The sequence below is a fragment of the Stenella coeruleoalba genome (assembly GCF_951394435.1).
Source record: "Stenella coeruleoalba genome assembly, chromosome: 3".
In the NCBI taxonomy this organism is placed as follows: domain Eukaryota; kingdom Metazoa; phylum Chordata; class Mammalia; order Artiodactyla; family Delphinidae; genus Stenella; species Stenella coeruleoalba.
In genome coordinates, this window is record NC_137148.1 from 91356714 (window position 1) to 91378570 (window position 21857).

Here is a 21857-nt window from a genome sequence, read left to right on the forward strand (position 1 = left end):
TACACCATGCTGTTGTGAGGATTAAGTGAATTAGTACATGTAACACATAGAATACTGAGTAGTACAATGCATGTTAGATATTCGTTAATTCATCAAATAGTTTGAACACCTATTAAGTACCAGGCACTGTTCTAGGTGTTTGAGACACAGATATAATCAAAACATGCAAAAATACCCACGTTTGTGGATCTCATAATTTAGTGGGAAAAGAAAAAAAATACAAATAGAACACATAGACTATCAGACAGTAATGTGTTATAGAGCAAAATAAAGCAAGACAGTGGCTAGAGAGCATTGGGGGTTGCAATTCTGGATCAGAGAGGGCCTCACAAATTTGTCATTTGATCAAGGACCTGACGAATGGGAGGAGACAGTTAGGTGCTTATCTGGAGCTTTTAGATAGAGAAGGGTTTCCCCACTTCAGCACTACTGACATTTGGGGCTGGATTATTCTTCTTTGCGGGGGTGGGCGGTGGGGGGGACTGACCTGTGCATCGCAGGATGTTTAGCAGCATGCCTACTAGATGCTAGTAGTGGTGAGTAACATCTGCTACCCCAGTTGTCACCACTCATCTGACAACCAAAGATGTCTCCAGACATTGCCACATGTCCTGTGGGGGACAAAATCACTGCGGTTTGAGAGCCACTGAGACAGCAAAAAAGTAAAAGCCCAGGGGCAGGAGTGGGCTCAGCTTGTTTGAGGCACAGCAAGGAAGCAGGCAATAGGAGATGAAATTAGAAGGGAGAAGGATGAACCACACATATCATCTATGACCTTGAGGCCAGCAGATGGGAAGCTACTGGAGGGTTAAGAGCAAAAAGACAGCACAACTTGACTCACATTTTAAAAATATTCCAGTTGGCTGCCACACTGAGAATTGCCCGTAGGTACAAAGACAGAAATGGACACCTCAGCGGGGAGGCTATCACAGTAATCCTATTATTGGTTTATTTACTTTTTTTTTTTAAATTTAATTTGGTCACTGATTTGCCTGGATGGTCATGGGACTACTGAGAGAATTGAGCTAAGATCTGGGGAAGAAAAAAGGAAGGAGAATTAGCACAAAAGGAAAAGGCTAAGAGTGGGCAAGGTAGCTTTTCACTGAAGTGTAAGGCAGTACTGTAAAGTCAATTTGAAAGAGCAGAGGGGTTGCACAGGACAAAGAGAGAATGTTGGGGCAAGTCTGTGCACAGGGCCAGTGAATGCTATACTAAGGAATGGGAGCTCTGGTCTGTAGGGAACGGAGAGCCTTTCAAGCTTAAGCAACCAGGAAAACTCTGCAGCAGGGTGCAGATCACAGGAGTAAGAAAGAATACTTTCAAAGGGAGTTTCCTGAAATAATACGGGCGAGCGGTAACAAGAGCCTAAGTTTAGGTGGAGGAAGAGCATGAGCACGACATTCTGAAGGAAGCAAAGTGAAGTTCTGCCCAAAGATTTGGAATTACCTTCTGCAGGGTAATTTTGCTTGTAGGCAAGCGCGCACTACTGACTTCGCAGCCGGGGTCTGGAAAAGTTTCCATGGTATCAGAGACCAAGCAAATGCCAAGCCCACCATGAAATGGTTTAAGCAGTGTAGGGCAGGACTTTTCTTGGAAGTGGTGTCCCCAGAGGAGGGTGTGTTAAGTTTCTTCAAGGGTCTTTTCAAAAAGACTCCTATCTGTAAGTGAGAAGAACTATGCCGAGTACTGACAACGAAGGGAAAAGTAGGTCTGCAACCAAAGAGTTCTTTCAGGATGGTCGAGCATTTCAATTTCTAGATTTAAAACGTCTCAGCAGGTTTAGCAGAACAGGGTAGGTACATCAAACCAGTCCCACTACTTTTTAGGTGGGAGCAACAAGGACGCCTGCCCCCTCCTTTCGAGTACGATTTCCGAAGGGACCTCACAAGACTCACCACCTTCTTTCTACCCAGTTAACAGAGGTAGTGGGCGGCCGCCCAGCAGCGAGCAGCGGCTGCTAGCGTCGCCACCGAGGGTGTGGCGCTCGCCACGGACCGCGGGAGGGAGAGGGGGCGGCGCGGCTGGGCGGGGCGAGGAGGGGGGCTGCGGGGCGCGAGCGGAGGAACTCGGGAATCGACCGCCTCCGGCACCGCCCCAGTCACCTCGCTCTGCGGCCACCCGGCACCAGGAGCAGTCCCAGGCGGCGGCGCGACGGTCCCCGCCATGTCTGCAGCCATGAGGCAGAGGTTCGACCAGTTCCTTCACCAGAAGAACTGCATGACTGACATCTTGGCCAAGCTCGAGGCCAAGACCGGCGTGAACCGGAGCTACATGGCCCTCGGTGAGTGTGGGGCTGCGGCCCGCGATCCCGCCGCTTGCCCGGCCCGGGAGCGGCTGTCGCATCGCAGCTGGGACCACGGGCTCGGTGACAGACGGGGGTGAGTGGCGTCGTCGGGGACAGAAGTGGCCGCCTGGACAGGCCAGGGGCCAGAGACCTCGCCCGGGGCGGCCCGGTGGCGGGGCGCCCGGGACGTGGGGCCGGGGACCGGCCGGTGCTGACGTGTCTGCCCTGCGGCCCAGTGTCGTGTGCCTGTGGCCGAGCGCAGAGCTGACGCCGAGTGGCGGGGTCCCTGCTGGAGGGAGCGCGGTCCCCGTGGCGGAGTACCGGGTCCTAGCCAGACCCTCCGCGGAGTTGGGCGCGGGACGGGAGGGGCTGCGGACAGGCGCCGGAATCCCGGCCTGCCCAGACCCTCCAGGAAGGAAGCGGGGCTCCTGCAGCTGGTGCGCAGCGTGGCGTGGGGCCCCTTGCGGGAGGGACGGGGGAAGGAAGGGCACAAAGGTGCGGCCTGCCAGTATCCCCAGACCAAAGGCAAAGCCCCGAGAAGGCGCGGGCCCAGCCTCGGTGCGGTTTTTCTCCAATGCCTAGAACGGGCCAAGCTTTGCGGTGTTGGCGGGGGCTGCCCGGCTGGAGCGCCTGTGTGCCACCCGACCCACTTCCCTCCTCGTGTCTGCAGGTGTCATCGGGCTGGTGGCTTTGTACCTGGTGTTCGGTTATGGAGCCTCTCTCCTCTGCAACCTGATAGGATTTGGTTACCCAGCCTATGTCTCGTAAGTGGCTCCCCCTGCAAGCGTCCCTTCCTCCCCTTCACTCCCCTTCCCCCATCCAGAGCTGTTCTAGTTGCTGTACCATCCCCATTTCCCTGGGAGAGTGGTCACAGGACCAAAGAGTAGTAACTGACTGCTTAAGGTTACATATTTTAGAGCTTTACCTTGACACCTGATCTCCCGATGACTAGCCGAAATGTATATTTCATCAGGTTAAACTGGCGGAGTGTATGCCTTCTAACAGCTGCACAAATGAAAGGCAGAGCAAAGTCGACCTTTACTGGTGGGACGATCTCAACGGGTACAGAGAGCCGATTCTTTCTCCCTAATAATTATTTCAGTGTGTATTTCACCTTATATTTATGTACACAGTAAATCCCCGTCAATTAGAGCTTCTTTAATTCAGAAGTAATTTTAATTCAGACACTGGGGAGAATTTTGTCTTCTTTATATTAAAAAGGCTCGCCACTTATTACAGGCAAACGGGAAACACTTACCCTAGTATAAAAACAAAAACAAACCTTATAAAATGCATCCCTAATATATCTCCTTGGTTATATAAATGACCCATCTATATAATTAATCTAAATGGCAAGTGAATCTTATCAGATTACGATCTGACTTTTCTGCTAGCTGAGGCTGTTTTTACTCTACAGTGTGTTTAATTTGAAAATATTCTACAATTTCATTTTTCCATTCATTCAATAGGAATTATGCTTCCCCACAAATAAATTTTGTTGTATTCTACAGTTCTTCCCAAGAAAGCTGGTGGGTTTTACTTCTATTGAATTGGTCTGTACAACTTTCCTCAACCACAGGGATTAAAAAAAAAAGGAAGAAAATATTTCAGCTGGAAGGCTAAGACACCAATAACACATTATTACGACTGTGTCTATCCTAGGCCCGGCTAGAATTTAATATATGACTAGAAAGGGGAAATGTGTTTTAGAAAAAGTTCGGACTTGAAAAATTAAATCGAAATTACGTAAGTAGTAATTACTGAGTTAGTCTGGTACAGACCCTTAGTGGCTCCAGAAAATCTAGCTACATATAGGACACTACTTGCTTTTGAATTTGGAGATCCTCTCCAGCATTATCGGCTAAAGTACCATCCACACTGTTTGTGTATACCAAACAATTCTGAAGACAGACCAGAAAAACTGGTTTGACTTTCAGATCAATGAAAAAGTTATAAGAATAGCAGTTCTCCATAAAATAATAGATGGTGTAGATAGGAAGTTTGTAGGCAACACTGGTTCAAAATGGCTTGCACATCACTGTGTCTGTGATAATGGACAAAATAACCGGGTAGAACATTCCTTTACTTTTCTTCTGTTTGTGTATTCTACTTGGAAGAGTTCTTTTAGTAATAAAGATTTTGAAGCATTTTTCAAGTTTGTGCTTCAGATCTTATTGATCACATTTAATAACTGCCTAGCTGCTTGAATTGTTTTGAACTAGGGAAGACTGTGGATCTTTAAAAATACTGAAGAGCATAAAAAACATTTTTTCCACATCTGTGCTATTTGGTGAGTAATCTTGTGAGAAACATAACCTTGTCTGTTGGTGTGATTAGATGATTGATATGGGCTTTAGAAAAGTAAAAATCTGTTTCTGGGTGGGATGTATAGATCCATGTATGTGGAAGTGGATGTGACTGAAGGCAGACAGGGCTTGGACATGCTTTTCTTTGACCTAGTGGATTAATTCTAGCAGGAGCCACTTTGTTTGTCTGTTTTTAAATTAATTTTTATTAGAGTATAGTTGCTTTACAATGTTGTGTTAGTTTCTGCTGTGCAGCAAACTGAATCAGTTATACGTATACATATACCTCTTAGATTTCCTTCCCATTTAGGTCACCATAGAGCATTGAGTAGAGTTCCCTGTGCTATTCAGTAGGCTCTCATTAGTTATCTATTTTACACATAGTAGTGTCTGTATGTCAATCCCAGTCTCCCAGTCCATCCCACCTTGCCCTTCCCCGCTTGGTAACCATAAGTTTGTTCTCTACATGTGACTCTTTCTAGCAGGAGCCATTTTTAAAGTCATATTTTAAAAGTAATTTCAAGCAAGTCAATTTCAGTTTTTTATCATTTGTTTGAACTCATTCTTTCATTCATTTTCTACATAGTCAATTGAATATTATTGGCTCTCTTTATTTACAAGAAGCTAAGTGTTCGTGCCTATTGCTAGGAATTCTGTGAAATGGTAGAGATGGTCATGTATCTGAGTAGTTCAGGTAAGTGGGTTTTATATATTTTAGAATTTTTTTATTCACCAAGTAGATATACTTTTCTATCTGAGTATTCTGAGGCAAAGTGACATTTGTAGTAATAGGAGTTGGAAGAGTATTAAAAATCTAAAAAAGGGGATTTAATGATTTAAATAAACATTCAGGAAACAATTTATGAATATCTCTAGATTAGTATTTATTCATAGGATGCTTCCTTTTGGTACAACCAGCTTTTACCTTTAAAATGAATACAAGATCCTATTATCATAAGGGAATTAAGTGAAGGTTGGTCTCTGGGTGCTTGGATTTTTCACTAAAACAGTGCTTCTCAGCCTTGGCTGCCCATTGGAATTATCTGAGGAGCCTTAAAAAGTGCTGATGCCTGGGCCCTATCCCCAAAGATTCTGATGTAATTGGTCTGGGGTGCAGCCTGGGTTTTGGAATTTTTAAAAGAGTCTCATGTGCAGCCCATGCTGAGAAGCCCTGCTGTAGAGCAGCAGCATAACCTGCGCTTGTTACACTTGAAGAGGGGGTGAAAGGGGCAGAAGAACAGCCTGCTAACCCTGGGAATAGTCCACAGGCCCACCTGGCCTCTGCTTTGTGAAGGAGGTTCAAGGACACATGGGATTGTGTGCACAGTAACAGCACGCAGACCCCCAGTTAGTAAACATTCAGGCAATCACGGTTATATTAGTCAAATCAAGTCTGTTCATTGCTTAACTGATGTAACTGTACAATTGTCAGAAAGAAAGTCCTTGTAAGTGGTACTATTAGTAGCACCACAATCAGTGTTACTTAAGATGTGATCTGTGACCACTTTAATTGTTCTCCTTGTCTCTTGGAATTCTCCCCAGCCAGAGTTATTTTTAAAAATACAGGTTCATCTCTTTATTTTTAAAAATACAGGTTCATCTATTTAGCAAACATCAAATGCCAACCATGCACCAGACACTGTGGCAGCACCTCAGATACACCAGGGACTAAGTTGGGCATACTCCCCATCTTTGCATGACTAGTCTACAGGGTAGACTGCAATAAATAGTAAAGTAGTGACAGTGTGGTGAGCCCTCCACAGAGCACCTGCAGGGAGCTGTGGTAGAGATTAACAGGAGGGGCCCCCTGTAGGTATTTATCTGAGCTACTATTTGAGTAAAGACTTGAGGGATGAGAAGCTGCCCGCTGAGAGCAGAGTCAGGCAGAGGGAGCAGCGAATGCCAGGCCCTGGGCAGCCAGGCGCTTGGGCCGTTGAAGGACCTGGTGCGTTGGAAGCTCTGAGAGGGAAGAGGGGCGAAGGAGGACCAGAGAGGTGCAGGTGCCATCAGGCACAGCTGGTGGCTGGCACACCAAGTGTGCATTTTATTCCAGGTAGCTGTGGGGAGTTTGCATGTTTTCTGATTGCCTTGGATGGGTTCTAAGTAGGAGGTGACATGTTACAATGTACATTTTAAGGTCATTCTGTCTGCTGTGATTCCTGGAAGGAATTGGTGATCCTGCCAAACTATTGCTAATAGTCCTTCCTTTCTCACCTTTCAGCTTTTGCTCCTGCTGCTTCCTTTCCTTGGGCCACCATAGAGTGGCCCACAGATTGTGCTTAATGGTCAGTGATAGGCTTAGAGGCTGCAGGGTGCAGAAGTGAAATAAGGAAAAGCCTATTTGGCTTCGTAGCTTTTCTCGTGACTCACTACCTGGGGAAATCTGTGGGTGGGGCTCAGGTGCACCTGGCTTCACACCAGGCCTTGTCATGTTGGAGCACTAGACAGCTGGAGGCCTGGCTGGCCCTCGGGGCGGGGCAACCTGTGCCTTATCAGGTAGCCCCTTCCTACTGGTTACTCTTATTTTCTGCGTATATCATTTCCCTTTGAGAGCAGGGCCATTAATCCTCTACCTCTAAGTTTCCAGACTTTTTGGCCACCCTTTATAGGCAATTTGAAATATAATTCCAGACTTCTCATTATCAAGAGCTGTTGACAGAATGACTTTAATCTCCCTACTTCCTTCTATTTCTGATAAGAGAAGGCAGACTACTGGATAATAATAGGAACCTTTATTATTACAGCTGACCTGCCCCTCCCCCCATTTTTTGCTGAGATATAATTTCCATGCAACCCTTTTAAAGTGTACAATTCAGCGGTTAGTATGAAGTTTTGCAACCATCACTGCTTTCTTTTTTTTAATAAATAAATTTATTTTAAAAAAAAGATGATGCAGGAAATATAACAGAAGCAGAAGTAAGATCTCACCCAACAATTTTTATGTAATGTTAAATATAGCATTACCATTAAAATATCTCCAAGGATTTTTAATCTTTTTTGTATAAATAACTTTCACTGCTCTTAAGTTTATGATCCCCTCTCCCAACTATTATTCTCAGGTCAAAAAAACAATGAAAGTCGTCTAACAAATAAACCCTTAACAGCCACCACGTGTGTCACTTTTATAAGAAAATTACTGAAATTTTGAGAAAAATAAGGTAAAATAAACTGGAATCTAGAAAATGCATGACACAAAAACTAAACTGTGATCCCTTGTGTTTAAAAATCTTAAAAAATTGTTTTTAGCTCTGGTGGAGTTCCAGATCCACCCCATTTTTCTCTCACACATTATTACGAAGAGAAACTACTCCAAAATAAAAATAATAATGTCGTGCATACTAAATACAGTCTTTAAAATATGTTCCACATAAGAGCTCTTCCAAAGAAAAGCCACAAATTTCCTTTAATATGGAAAGTAAGAGTTCCAGGCAAGTATCTCTTTTGTAACAGTAAGTCTCTCTTAACAGTTTTAATATCCAGGTTTTATAAAACTATTGGCAAAAAAAAAAAAAAAAAAGAACTATTGGCTACCATTCAATCTGAAATGTCTAATCCACAAAAAACAAAGCATGAATAGGTATCTTGCTAAGTATCAGCATCTAAGGAATTTATTAAAAATACACATGGGGCTTTCCTGGCGGGGTAGTGGTTAAGAATCTGCCTACCAGTGCAGGGGACACAGGTTCGAGCTCTGGTCCGGGAAGATCCCACATGCCGTGGAGCAACTAAGCCCGTGCGCCACAACTACTGAAGCCCGTGTGCCTAGAGCCCACGCTCCGCAACAAGAGAAGCCACTGCAATGAGAAGCCCGCACACCGCAACGAAGAGTAGCCCCTGCTCGCCACAACTAGAGGAAGCCTGTGCGCAGCAACAAAGACCAAAAGCAGCCCAAAATAAATTAATTTATAAAAAAATAAAATAAAAATACTCATTATTTCAGGCCCTACGTATTTATACATCTCCCTTGTTTGACTTAAACAGGATAAACATTCAAGTCTAAGAAATATTGTTCCTAACATGGACACCAAAAAGAAGATTCCTATAATAAAATGTTGCCTACTTTTACAGGTTTCACACATTCTCCACAGTAAATGAACATTCATTCATATTGCCAATGCAATTTTTGTTCTCTATCCATTATCATAAATTATAAAACGTATGTCCCATCAGTTTGCAAAAAGTATGATGGAATAGTAGAATTAAAGATTCCACAGGTTTTTCTTTTTATATTAAAGCCAACTACCCATCTCTTCAGTTTAACTCTTTAACCTCCTTCAAAACCTGTCTAAACTCCTAAACCTAAAACTCTAGTGAGCAAAAGGCTAGAAGCACTTCAGGTGCCAATTAGAAAATACCTGGTTGGGGCTTCCCTGGTGGCACAGTGGTTGAGAGTCCGCCTGCCGATGCAGGGGACACAGGTTTGTGCCCTGGTCCGGGAAGATCCCACATGCCACGGAGCGGCTGGGCCCGTGAGCCATGGCTGCTGAGCCTGCGCGTCCGGAGCCTGTGCTCCGCAACGGGAGAGGCCACAACAGTGAGAGGCCCGCGTACCGCAAAAAAACCCAAACAAACAAACAGAAAGAAAATACCTGGTCATTTGCTCTTATCGTTTACACTATACCAAGAATATGATTTACTAACAATGTACTACATTAAAATGATATAATTCTGTAATAAAGGCATTGTAACTATCAACTATATCAAAATAATAGAATTTTTCTTGTATCCCAATATTTAGTACATTTGGCCTGTGTAGGAGATCTGGCTGCATCTTTACATAAGACAGCCATGAGAGTATAATCATCACAGAGTGACCAGCGGTTTCTAAGTACCATGACCTCTCCTTGCTCTACCCTCTGAATTTCCCCCCAAAATAGGGCTCCCTCAGCCTAATGACTGCAACTATCTACCATTCCCATAGTCAAGTCTCATGGGTCAGATAAAGATAAAGTGGCAGGGCATGTAATATTGAAGGAATGACCCAAGATGCCTCTTACCCAGTCTCTCCACAATAATTTTATACTCTTATTTTCCATCTTGTACCTTTATACCCAGCCCTCTGGCGACCCTGCCCCAGTCAACCCACAGGTACAGAAATGAAAGGAAGTTTGAGCTCCCAAGAGAAAAAGTTATTTTGATTTCTGTTGCCACATGATGAAAATCTAGAGGCATTTAACATGAAAATATTGTTATACCTAGCAGACGGGTTCCATATGAATATACTTCAAGTACGTCAGTGTTTAAATAAGCTGCTGTTGACTAGTATGGAAATCTAAGAATTTATAACATTAAAACCTCAAATACATTTCCTTATAGAGAAACAATCAGACTAGTGTACATTTATAATACAGTCAATTTGTAGCTGAGAAATGCCTTTACTAAGATATGTAAACCTTATTCAAGTGCATTTATAATACTCAAAAGTACACTATATATAAAAAAAAATCACAGGACAGTCTTACTAACATCCCCCCCCATTGCCTCAAAAATTTTATAATTCAACTTAAACATATTCAAGAAAAAAACCAGTCAGGTCCATTAAAAAAAAAAAAGACAAACCTTTACATATAAAAATTAGTACCTGATCCATCTGTTCCTGAACCAGATCTGACAGACGCATCTGTGAAGGAAATGGATTCAGAATCAGAGTCACTAGCCTCACTTCAGGTGTCATAAACATTTCCCTCTTCCTTCTGGTCTCTCTCATCCTGTTCATCTTCCTCCTCCTCCTCCTCCTCCTCTCCATCGTCATCCACCTCTTCATCTTCCTCTGCATCTTCTTCTGATTCTTCATCTTCTTCCACATCTTCCACCCCTTCCTCCTCATTCTCAGTGTTGTTGCCTTACTCATCAGAACCAGTGCTGCCAGTCTCATGGTCAGAGCCATATTCTTCAGAGTTCACTTCCTCCTTAGAAGACTGGCTGCATCTGCTTGCACGTCTGTCCACTTCAAGCCCAGTTCTCTCAGAGCCATCTGGCATAAGGGATTTGACCCTCCTTTCAGGATCCCTTTTCCGCAGACATGTTTTTTCAGGTTGACTTTTATAAGGTTCTCTGGAGGCACTGCTTGACAAACGAATTTTCCGATCAGCTTCTAGATGATTGTTTCAGATCTTTGATATTCCTCATTTTTATACTCTGTGACTGACTCCTTTTGTACTAACCATTCTTTTTTTTTTTTTTTTTTTTTTTTTGCGGTACGCAGGCCTCTCACTGTTGTGGCCTCTCCCGTTGCGGAGCACAGGCTCCGGACGCGCAGGCTCAGCGGCCATGGCTCACGGGCCCAGCCGCTCTGCGGCATGTGGGATCTTCCTGGACCGGGGCACGAACCCGTGTCCCCTGCATCAGCAGTCGGACTCTCAACCACTGTGCCACCAGGGAAGCCCTGCACTAACCATTCTTTTGTTATTGCTAACTGATGAGCTCAGTGACTTAGAAATCAATTGTCTTGAATGAACAGAAGGCTTTTGTCGCTTTGTGTCAGTAGATTCCATTTGGTCACTTTTTCTTTGTGAACCCTTTTTCTCATTTTTATCTTGTTCACTCTCTGGATTTTGGAGTTCATTATCCTGTTCTGGTACTTCAGTCAAAATATCATCTAGAACATTAAGTTCTCCATCTGCTAGTGTTGGAAGGGCTCCTGCAGAGGTGGGGGGTGGCTGTGGCTCACCACGGGGACAAGGACACTGGCAGCAGAAATTCTGGGAGGTACTTCTTGGTGTGGGCCCTCCTGGAGTCTCCATTACCGCTTTCTAATTCCAAAACATGTTTATCACCCCAAAGGAAACCCTGTACCCGTTAGCAGTCATTCTCCATTTCTTCTACACCCCAGTCCTCAGAAACCACCAATCTACTTTCTGTCTCTATGGATTTGCCTGTTCTGGACATTTCATATAAATGGAATCATATAATACGTGGTTTTTGGTTTCTGGGGCGGCCCTGCTTTGAATGGCACAAAAGCCATTCTGAGAGACCTCTCGGGGAGTGTGCTTTGCTGCACCGTCACATACACAAAATCAGAGCCCAAGACCGAAGGTAACTGCCTCCCAGTGGTCCCAGAATGTGGAGGCTGCTCCTGTCCCTGCTTCTTTATTCAAGTGTAGTTATGACAGAAGTCTAATGACTTTGTTTTCTATTTTTATCTTTGCCCTGCAGAGAAGGGAAAGGAGGAGGGTTGTCTTTTTGTCCAACTCAGCCATCTTTTCGTTTAAAATTCTATTAAAACGTCTGTTACTTTTCCTCTCATTTATTTCGTATGTTTCTTAAGGATCAGGTGGCCACCTTCCTGGGACTATCAGAGGTGGGCCTTAGAGATCAAACATGTAGTCTGATCACTTTTCAAAAGACTGAGGGACAGAGAGAGTTAGAAGGTTTTCCAAGGTCACACAGAGGCTAGACTTGTAACTGAGGGCTCCAGACCTACACAGAAATGTGAAAGCACATTTAGGCATATTTTAGTACCAAGCTTGAAAAGATTAAATATGCTTAGAGTCCAGAATTTTAATGTCTGTATTTAATGTTTGGCAACACTTTTCAAATCTGATACCCACTTTAGTGATGTGTCATTTTATCTTCTGTGTGTCCTCACCAGCCCATTTTAGCCTTTTGCTATCAGTACAAAGAGTGTTACTGCTTTTAGGTCTTTGCACGGCTGCTGAACACCGGTGTAGCCCTTAATTTAATAAATACTTAAATATCTCTGTTTAAGTGCTTTATAAATATACCTTATTTAATCCTCATAACAACCCTATGATACAGGTATTATGATTATTCCCATTTTACAGGTGAGGAAACAGAGAAAGAAGTAACTTGATTAAGGTCTCATAACAGTAGACGGTGACACTGATATTTAAACCTAGGGAGTTTGGCCCCAAAACCCATGTTTTTAACTTTTCGTTATATTGCTTCCCATATGGCTCTTCAGGTGTCCCACAGATACATGCCATAACCTTATATAGAGATGAAAATTAACTACTGATGTAACTTTTTCTTTTATCAGTTTGACACTGTCAATACAAATACATGACCTTCATGCAGTGTAGTTCTCAAATAAGGTACTACCATCCCAAATCATATATCTGCACACATAGTCATTTGCAGTGTTTTGTGAACATGAGTTAGAATATATTACCAACAAGTTCTTTCTCTTGTTGGCTGTGGTACAGCATTGATTTACAACAGCAGCAATATAGCTCATCATGTGCAGAGACCTGCTTTTTTTTTAAGCAGTGCAGTGCATGCCCATCTGAAGATGACACACTGCATTGTATCTCCTGAGGAAATGCAGCCTTGTCTTTAGGTCTTTGTCAGGAGGCAACGAATCTCAAGGGGGAGATGTTTGGGGATGGTCCCTATGAGGTCAGATCAGAAAAGGGGATCGTGAGGGAGAATATTTGAAGGAGACAGTCAAAATAACTACAAGAGTTGTAAGACAGTCTACCACAAGTAAAAGCTACAACATCTTAGCAAATGATGCACAGCAGATAACATGAGGGAATATAGGTTAAAAAGGGTTGAAATCTACTTATTTACAGTTTGCAATGACAGATTCCTGAACAGGTTCACTACCCAGAGGAGAATTTGGGAAAGTCGCCATGGTTCTGACTCATGGTTCTGAACCACTTTCTGTTTCTCAAGAGCAAGTCATCTGAAGCAGAGCTAGGCTCCCCTAATGTTGCTGGAGGATGTGTATTTGTGGTTGTCTTCATGGACTCATTAGTAAGGGGTGTGTTTGTTTTCTTGTGTTTTTTAAAGAACTTGTAATTATCTTATTTTTTTTTCTCTTTTTTACTCATGAGCATTTGGGAGCAGATATATTTTCTACTAAGCTGCTAATGTTCCTATTACACCAGCTTTTCTCTCTGCAACTGTGTGTTCTTTGTTGCTAGCGCTTTAGGGCAGAGCAGCTCATGCCCACACTTTCCTTCTCTGGGTAGTGTGAAGCACATGCACATTTTCTGGCCTACTGGGCACTTGGACCAAAAATACAACTGGCATTCTTTAAATGCCTTAAGCAACAGTGTAGTCGTAAACATTTAAACATTTACCTTTGTCAGCTTTTTGCTGGTTGTGTTTTCACTAAGTATTATGGCTAGCATTACTGAACTATTTTAAAAGGAAGGAGTTGTGGAGAAAACTTAAATGTAGATAATTAAAGCCAGCATTTTGGTTATGTTTTTGTTTTTTTCCCTTTGCCTGTGAGAAAAGAAAGTTTTGAGGAGCAAATAAGATTTAAACAGTTTATTCATGATCTAGTTTCTGGGCTCTAAAGCAGTTGTGGAGGGCGATCTCATTCCTAAGACTCTGTTCTGGAGTGTTCCCTATGAACTTTAATGAACTTTTTTTGTTCTCTTTATGGAGGCCCTGGAGATAGGGTCTATTTGTCCTTCTGAGCTGCCTCCCTCCGCCACCCCCCCCACCCCGTACCGTCCTAGAGCTCTCTTTTTTAGGACTTTGAATGAGAACTCTGTTTTTCAACTTAATATCCTCAGATAGTATTTAAAACAAATATAAATACTTATGGGCCATTTTAAGATATTTAGTGCCTATCAATAATATTACCAAGTAATTAATTTTTTGAATAAATGATTATAGCAGAAGTTTAAAAACAATTTCAAAAATTGCTAATGAAATTACTTTTGTAGCAGTTGAAATATAAGCAGGGGGTGCAGAAACCTATCCTGATTTCATTCTAACACTCCCTGATTCCTGGGAGTGGAAGAATCAGGGAGTGGAGCTATCAGGCGTCCCTCTCACATGGCTACTATATATATCCTGCAGCTTCTGGTAGTTTGGCCAGGTGATCTAGTTAAGGGATCACTTACATGTCAGAGGTAACTCTGGACTGCTGTCTACATCTTGATGCGGCCCTCTTTTGTCTGGGAAAGGTCAGTTTAGGTTGTTCTTATGCAGGTTGTGAGGGTGCTTGAGCCTAAGTTAAATTTTCCGATGCCAGACCTGACATACATATTATATATACAGAGCCATCAATTGTATTGACAGAGGGTTGTCCCAGTAGGATTTGCATCTGCTGTTTGTTTGTTTACTGAAGTATAGTTGATTTACAAAGTTGTGTTAGTGATTGCAATGTGGTGTACAGCAAAGTGATTCAGTTTTACATGTATATTCTTTTCCATTATGGTTTATTACAAGATATTGAATATAGTTCCCTGTGCTATGCAGTAGGACCTTGTTGTTTGCATCTGCTATTTTATTGCTTCAGGCGTTCATCTTTTTTAACTGTCTATTGAATAGTCTAAATGCATTCTGTTTTGAGTTATAAAATGTTAGCTAGGAGAGGTCTTAGAGATCAGGCTGCTGGGGCTATAGCTATCTTTAACAGATTTGGAAACCGAGGAGACAAAATGAAGTTTTATGGCTCAGGTCACAAGTCTGTTGAGGCAAAGCCAGGCGTAGGTGTAGGGGTGCCTGACTCCCCTGGCCTGCCCACTGCCAGCATTCCTCATGCTTTATATTCGACTGTGACTGAAGCTTCCATTTTGCATTAAAAAACAAAATGGTGAACAGTTGACAAATAAGATCAGTGTAATTAAACACCAAAATATTTGACCAGTAAATGACTGCTTTTGGTTTTTTTGTAATTTAATCTCCGCTAGAGATGTTTTACAGACTCATCTTAAAATGCATTTGCTTGTGAATTTACCTTATATTATGCATTTCATTAAGTCAGTCATCTTATACTATAGGAGAACACTATTAAAAATGAAAGGAGCATGGTATATTTTTTCATTGTTCTTGTATAGTCATCTTATAGTTTCTACATATTTAAGAGGCATATTTGCTGCTAGTGATTGTATCTTTTTTGGTGTGGGGAGGAGGATTGGGCATGATATAAACAGTAAATAAGCAAATTGGTTTTATTGTATGTTTAGTTTTTTCCCTTTGTTTGTTTGATCTCTTGCTCTGTTGGTTCTCTCTCTTGCTTTGAAAGCACACCTACTCTGCAGTGAAAAACAAGTGTACTTTTCTGAGTGCCCATAGTTTCTGACCTTTTTTCCATGAAGAAGAAAAGTCTTTTCCTTACTGGCATGGAAATAAAATACTGTTCATGTCTTAAAATGTGTGATTTTTTTCCTTCTAATTTGACACACTGTATGTGTCAAATAATATTTGCAATGGCAGACTGCTAAACAGAGGTAATAGGAAATAGGAAAATTATTTTGAGCTATCAGGAATTCCTGCTTCCCATTCTCTAATAAACACAGCCAAAAGCAGTCCTACACGTAGTGGGCACTGTGGATGGTCACACTGTGTGTCTGCTGTATCAGAAAGGATTATAAACATTATGGTCTGTATTCTTCATATTCATGCTTCAAAGACTCTACCTTGAACTCTGGAATATTTGTTATTAAACATAACTTACCACGTTAGAAATAAAACAAAGCAAATGGACCAGAAGTAGATTCCTTTCTGTTCTTTACCAACAGCACACCTCAAAGCTTTTTATCGTTATAGGTTTTTTTCATGAACTGCTTTTTTTGATGTCCTGTCTGGTAATATAATCAACTCATTAAAATTAAAATCCTATTGATGACTACAACTGGTTTCAGTAGTAAAGCCAGTGGTCTGAAGACATATAATATTACTTAATTTTATATCATTTGGCTAGTATGAACTGTAGTGGCTAAGTTACATATGAACCATGTACAGTACAGGTAGTGTGTACCTAAGTTTCTTTGGTATGAGTGATCAGAAAACATATGTACATGGACCTGATAATTACTAGTTGAATTAACCCCTGGGGAAATAGGTTAACTTTTATAATACTCAATTTTCTCAAATGTAAAAGGAAGGGATAAGTTAAACTCTAGCACAGGATCAAGATTTTAGTAAGTGTTTTAATTAAGTGTGGCTACTTTTGATTAACATACAAAGAGGAAAACTGACAATCATTGTCATGGTTGTCTAACTCCATGTCATTGAACTTTAAATGATTAAGGAAGAACCTCCCAAGTAGTATTTTCTTTCACTTATTTTTTTCGCTTACTCTTTTTCTGTTCCTTATCTTACTTTTTCCTGTACTTAGATCAGCAGCTTAAGGCTTCGTTATTCTAAGGCGCAATAAAGTACCATAAAGTTTTCTTCTTCCAAGTTATAAATATGGCTAGTGGTTTTCTTCTCTTTTGGTACAGTGGTATACATGTTCCTAAGCCCTGGGCATGGTTTAATGAACAATTTTTAAATATTAAACCTATTTTTTACTTGTCTTGTTTCCATTGAGACTTCCAGTTTCCCATAACTCCTTCATTGGACCCCTCCCCACACACACGTGTGCTGCTTACTTAAGAATGGAATGATCTTTTGACTGTTTTTGACTTTATGTCCTTGAGCATCACTGTTTTGGCCCCAGAGCTTCAGTACGGTGTCAGTGCATGGTCAATGCTCGGCGTATGCTTGCATCCAAAAGAGTCTGTCACTGACAGTTGCGGTGGATTACCTAGACAGGGCCTCTCTGGCCATTTCACTTCACCCCCCACCACTAAGAATTGAGTGGAGAAAAGTAGAGCCAGTTAGGGTTTTGGTTTGTACTGACGGTAAACAATCTTACTTATTTTTTTCATTTCCTTTTTATCTTAAGAAAAATTTTAACAAAGAAGATTAAGCCAGACAGTCTTATTCCCTGTTAGAAGCTACCTTTAAAGTAAACCATTTGGAATACAGGACATAGGAATAAATAATTGCAAAACTTCTCAGTGAGCTTTTTGTGTTTGTCATCTATCTTATGCTTCTCCTTCATTGTAGACATAGATGTATATAATACTAAATATAATATACACACAGTTTATCCTTCATACTATTGTAGGAAATTGACATTTTTCAACTTAATGACATGAATGAAGGTTTTGAAATACCCATTAACCAGGAATAACCTTTGAGTCTGAAAAAGTTAATATAGTGTTAAAAATGCTTAATTTATAACTACATCAAAGTAAGAGAATGCAACATCCATCCAATGATAAATATAACTAAAGTTGTCATTGATGGAAGAAGAAAATCTCAGTAACAAATATCTATGACATATCTCAAAGGCTTAGAAAACATGGCTTTCCTCCACATATCTGCTTTTCCTATTTGCTAGTTTTAATTTCTTAATGATATAACGATAGAATATTTATAATAGTAAATATTAGGTAAAAGTTGGGTAGCAGGGCTTCCCTGGTGGCGCAGTGGTTGAGAGTCCGCCTGCCGATGGCGGGGACACGGGTTTGTGCCCTGGTCCGGGAAGATCCCACAGGCCGCGGAGCGGCTGGGCCCGTGAGCCATGGCCGCTGAGCCTGTGTGTCTGGAGCCTGTGCTCTGCCACAGGAGAGGCCACAACAGTGAGAGGCCCACGTACCGCGAAAAACAAACAAAAAAAAAAGTTGGGTAGCATATTATTTGACATATTGTTTATATTTGTTAATTGCTTATACCTCTGAAAGCTATTTACATGTTACACATAATAAACATGGACTTTGTCCTAAAAAGACAAGAATTAGAAACAGAAATATAAATACTAAAGGTTGTACCAAAGGTTGGTACAATTCATATATAGAAAAGCATTTTTATCTATTTTGCTTACTAATAGCATGAATCTGAATTAAGAGGATGTGCGTAAAGGTGAATGTTTCCCTGATGGATGTGTTGTGTCTGAAATAATTCTAAAAATAGTATGGAGGGTTATCTCTTTCCTGCCCTCCTACGTGAGCATTAACTGTAAACAATGATATATTTAATCAATAGATAAAACCTCAGTAAGGGAAGCAGAGCTGTTTCTGACAGTTACCTAGATATCTAAATATCTAACGTAAATTTGGTTTAGAAAGCTTTTGGTGGGGCCACTCACCTTTTATATCAGGGTTCAGTCAGCTGCTTCCATCAACAGTGGCCTGAACCACTGAATTATCTAGCATAATAAGAAGTCTGGAGGTTGATATTCCAGGGCTGGGACAGCAGATGTTCAGGCTTTTTTTCTGGTGACCTTGGAGTGCTGGCTTTCCTGCCCATGCCCATAGCTCCAAGGTATCACAAGACTGTTGCCTCCGTTAATGATTTTTGAACTAGTTCATCTCTAAAATACCTTCCTTTTGCCTCACAAAATTATTTAAACCCCCTGGACTGTCCTTAGTTTACATGCTTTCGTTCTAATAAAGTACTCAGGGGACTTGCAGTTTAGTGGTGCCTGTGGGTCAAAGCATATTTAGGTTCTCTGAATGATGACTCTTAATTTGGGAGGGAGAGAATGCTGGTAGCCCAGGACCATATCTGCTCAAACTTTGGTTTCTTCACACATGTTTAACGCTATCCTTTGGCCATTTTAAGTTCGTGATCTTACGTTTAGAAAAAACAGCAAAGAAAGAAAGAGATGAGCCAACAAGGTAGAGTCAGCCAGTACCCAGTCACTGGCGCTGGGTGGTCTGGACAAGGGCTGGCCAGTGGTTACCTCCCTATCAGTACCAATCCGATACCAGCATCAAGACTTTTGGCCAGTCCTCCCCTGTAGCATGGGCCTGAAAACTGTTTTCAGCGGCGTCCAAATTTGTTGCCATTGACCTGCAAATAGGATTTTTGGATTTCAGCTAACCATTTACTCTCTGTAGCATTTGGGATTTGGAGAGTGAGGTACAATTCATGAGTAATTCCCCTAATCATCCTTTAGCCTTATTAACAATGCTGTTAATCCTTTACCCATTCTACTTAGCCAGAAGGACTGGAGTGTTCTTATTGCTCTTTTCTTTTTAATCTCTTGCCTCTCTATGATAATAATAAACTATCACCACCATATTATAGTTACTACCTAATGTAATATTTCTGAGTGCTTACCCTGTTTAAGTGCTTAACATGTATCAACTAAGTTAATCTTCACAGCAACACAATGAGGTTTATCATCTCTACTTGACAGATGAGCACACTGAGGCCCAGAATAACTTGCCCACGGTCACGTATTGGGTTGGCCAAAAGGTTCATTCGGTTGATGAATACGTTGTTCAATAAAGTTCTTGGTGAAAATGAAAAATGTGTCTACTTAAAACCAAATGACCTTTTCGGCCAACCAATACCTAGTAAGTGGTAGAACCAGGATACAAAGCTGCAAGCCAAGAATGGTGAAATGATGTAAAGCCAGGTGAGCACTGGGAAGAAATGAAGGGAAAAGCCTGGCTCTTTCATAGTTCAGTGTAATTAATAATTTTTTGATAGTTTGCTTTGTTTAAGGAGGAAATCAGAATGAGTCAATTGCATGTGATGGGCCGTGTGACTTTCTTTTCTCCCTCTGTGCCTTTCTGTGTGTATTGAAGCCCTTTTAATGCCCTAAAACACAATAGATTGTGTCTGATCATTGTTAGAGAGGTTTGTTTGTTAGAAAATCACGAGCTGTTTCCTCAAGAGAGAAATTAAATAAATGTGTCTGATGTTCACTTTAGTGTGTTTTTTTTTGTTTTTTTTTTTAAAGAAGATGTTGGGGGTAGGAGTTTATTTATTTATTTATTTATTTTTGCTATGTTGCGTCTTCATTTCTGTGCGAGGGCTTTCTCTAGTTGTGGCAAGCGGGGGCCACTCTTCATCGCGGTGCGTGGGCCTCTCACTGTCGAGGCCTCTCTTGTTGCAGAGCACAGGCTCCAGACGCGCAGGCTCAGTAGTTGTGGCTCATGGGACTAGTTGCTCCGCCGCATGTGGGATCCTCCCAGACCGGGCCTCGAACCCATGTCCCCTGCATTAGCAGACAGATTCTCAACCACTGCACCACCAAGGAAGCCCAGTGTGTGTTTTTAACAAAGCCCTAAAGAGAGACCTAGTCTCATAGGAGAAAGTAGTTGTATAAAGTCTGGTGCCCTGGGCTTCCCTGGTGGCGCAGTGGTTGGGAGTCCGCCTGCCGATGCAGGGGACGCGGGTTCGTGCCCCAGTTCGGGAGGATCCCAAGTGCCGAGGAGCGGCTGGGCCCGTGGGCCATGGCTGCTGGGCCTGCGCGTCCGGAGCCTGTGCTCCGCGGCGGGAGAGGCCGCGGCGGTGAGAGGCCCGCGTACCGCATAAAAAAAAAAAGTCTGGTGCCCTGTGGTTTTTTTTCCTTCCAAACAAATATTTTTCCTCACTTTCATTATTTAAAGTAGTACATGCTATATATGTATAACTGATTCACTTTGCTGTACACCTGAAACAAACACAACATTGTAAATCAACTGTACTTAAATTAAAAAAAAAATAGTACATGAGAGCAGACTCACAGAGAATAAACTAGTGGCTACCAGTGGGGACAGGGACGGGGGGTGGGGCAATATAGGGGTAGGGGATTAAGAGGTACAAACTGTTAGGTATAAAATAAGCTATAAGAATATATTGTACAACACAAGGAATATAGCCAATATTTTATAATAACTATAAATGGCATATAACCTTTAAAAATTGTGAATCTCTGTACTGTACACTTGTAACTTATATAATATTGTACACCGGCTGTACCTTAATTAAAAAAAATAACACATACTCATTGTAAAGATCTTAAAAAAGTAAAATTCTACAATCCCAATACTCAGGATTAACTGTATACAACTTGAAATATATATTTCTGAATACCATTCTTGGTCTGTAAACACATGCAAATATATCTTTCTTTTTTCTTTTAAACACAAAATTAGTGATCTCTTTTGACACAAAACTATATCTTGGACATCTTTTCCTGTTACTGTCCTTTTCAAAGGCTTCAGAATATTTCATTGTATGGATATACCTAAATTTATTTAAACAGTCCATTCTGCCCTTAAAAAAATGTGTAAACACATGCTTCTATAATTGTTTTTTTTCTATAATCTTTTAGTTTGAGTTGAAATTCATTTTAATATCACTCTTTCTTCTTTGAACTTCATTTTTTGTGTCTATAAAATGTGGAATTTGAACTAGTTCTTTAAGATATCTTCCAGTTCAACATTCTACAATTTCTAATTTGCTCAGTGAATTTTTAGAACTGCTAGCTGCTCCCATAATATTGCCAACCATCTTCCTCACCCTAGGCCCATCTCCTGCTCACCCAGGCCTTGCTTCCTTTTGCCACCTGCTTGAGGGAGGTGAAGCTCTGCCTCTAGAACATGGCAGGTGGCTCAGGAGAGAATAAGGAGCCACAGCTCTGGGCTTAGGTGGCCAGGCTTTGGGCCAGTGGTGAGAATGTGGCAGTAACAGTGGGCAGAGAGCAATGTAAGACCATGGTGCCCGTCTTTTGTGAATGTGTCTTTCCCAAACCCCTGGGAGTAGTTCTGAGCCCAAGGTCACTGCTGACA

General features: G+C 41.7%; 1 protein-coding gene across 1 annotated transcript in view; it reads left to right on the forward strand.

Moving 5' to 3' along the window:
• Window positions 1-1936: 1936 nt before the first annotated feature.
• REEP5 (receptor accessory protein 5) overlaps window positions 1937-21857 on the forward strand; it is a 43070-nt gene continuing 23149 nt past the window's right edge. Inside the window, exons 1-2 of the mRNA XM_079918784.1 lie at window positions 1937-2281; window positions 2955-3048. Coding sequence (XP_079774910.1) covers window positions 2164-2281; window positions 2955-3048 — 212 coding nt within the window. The 5' untranslated portion in view covers window positions 1937-2163. The remainder of the gene's footprint in view (window positions 2282-2954; window positions 3049-21857) is intronic.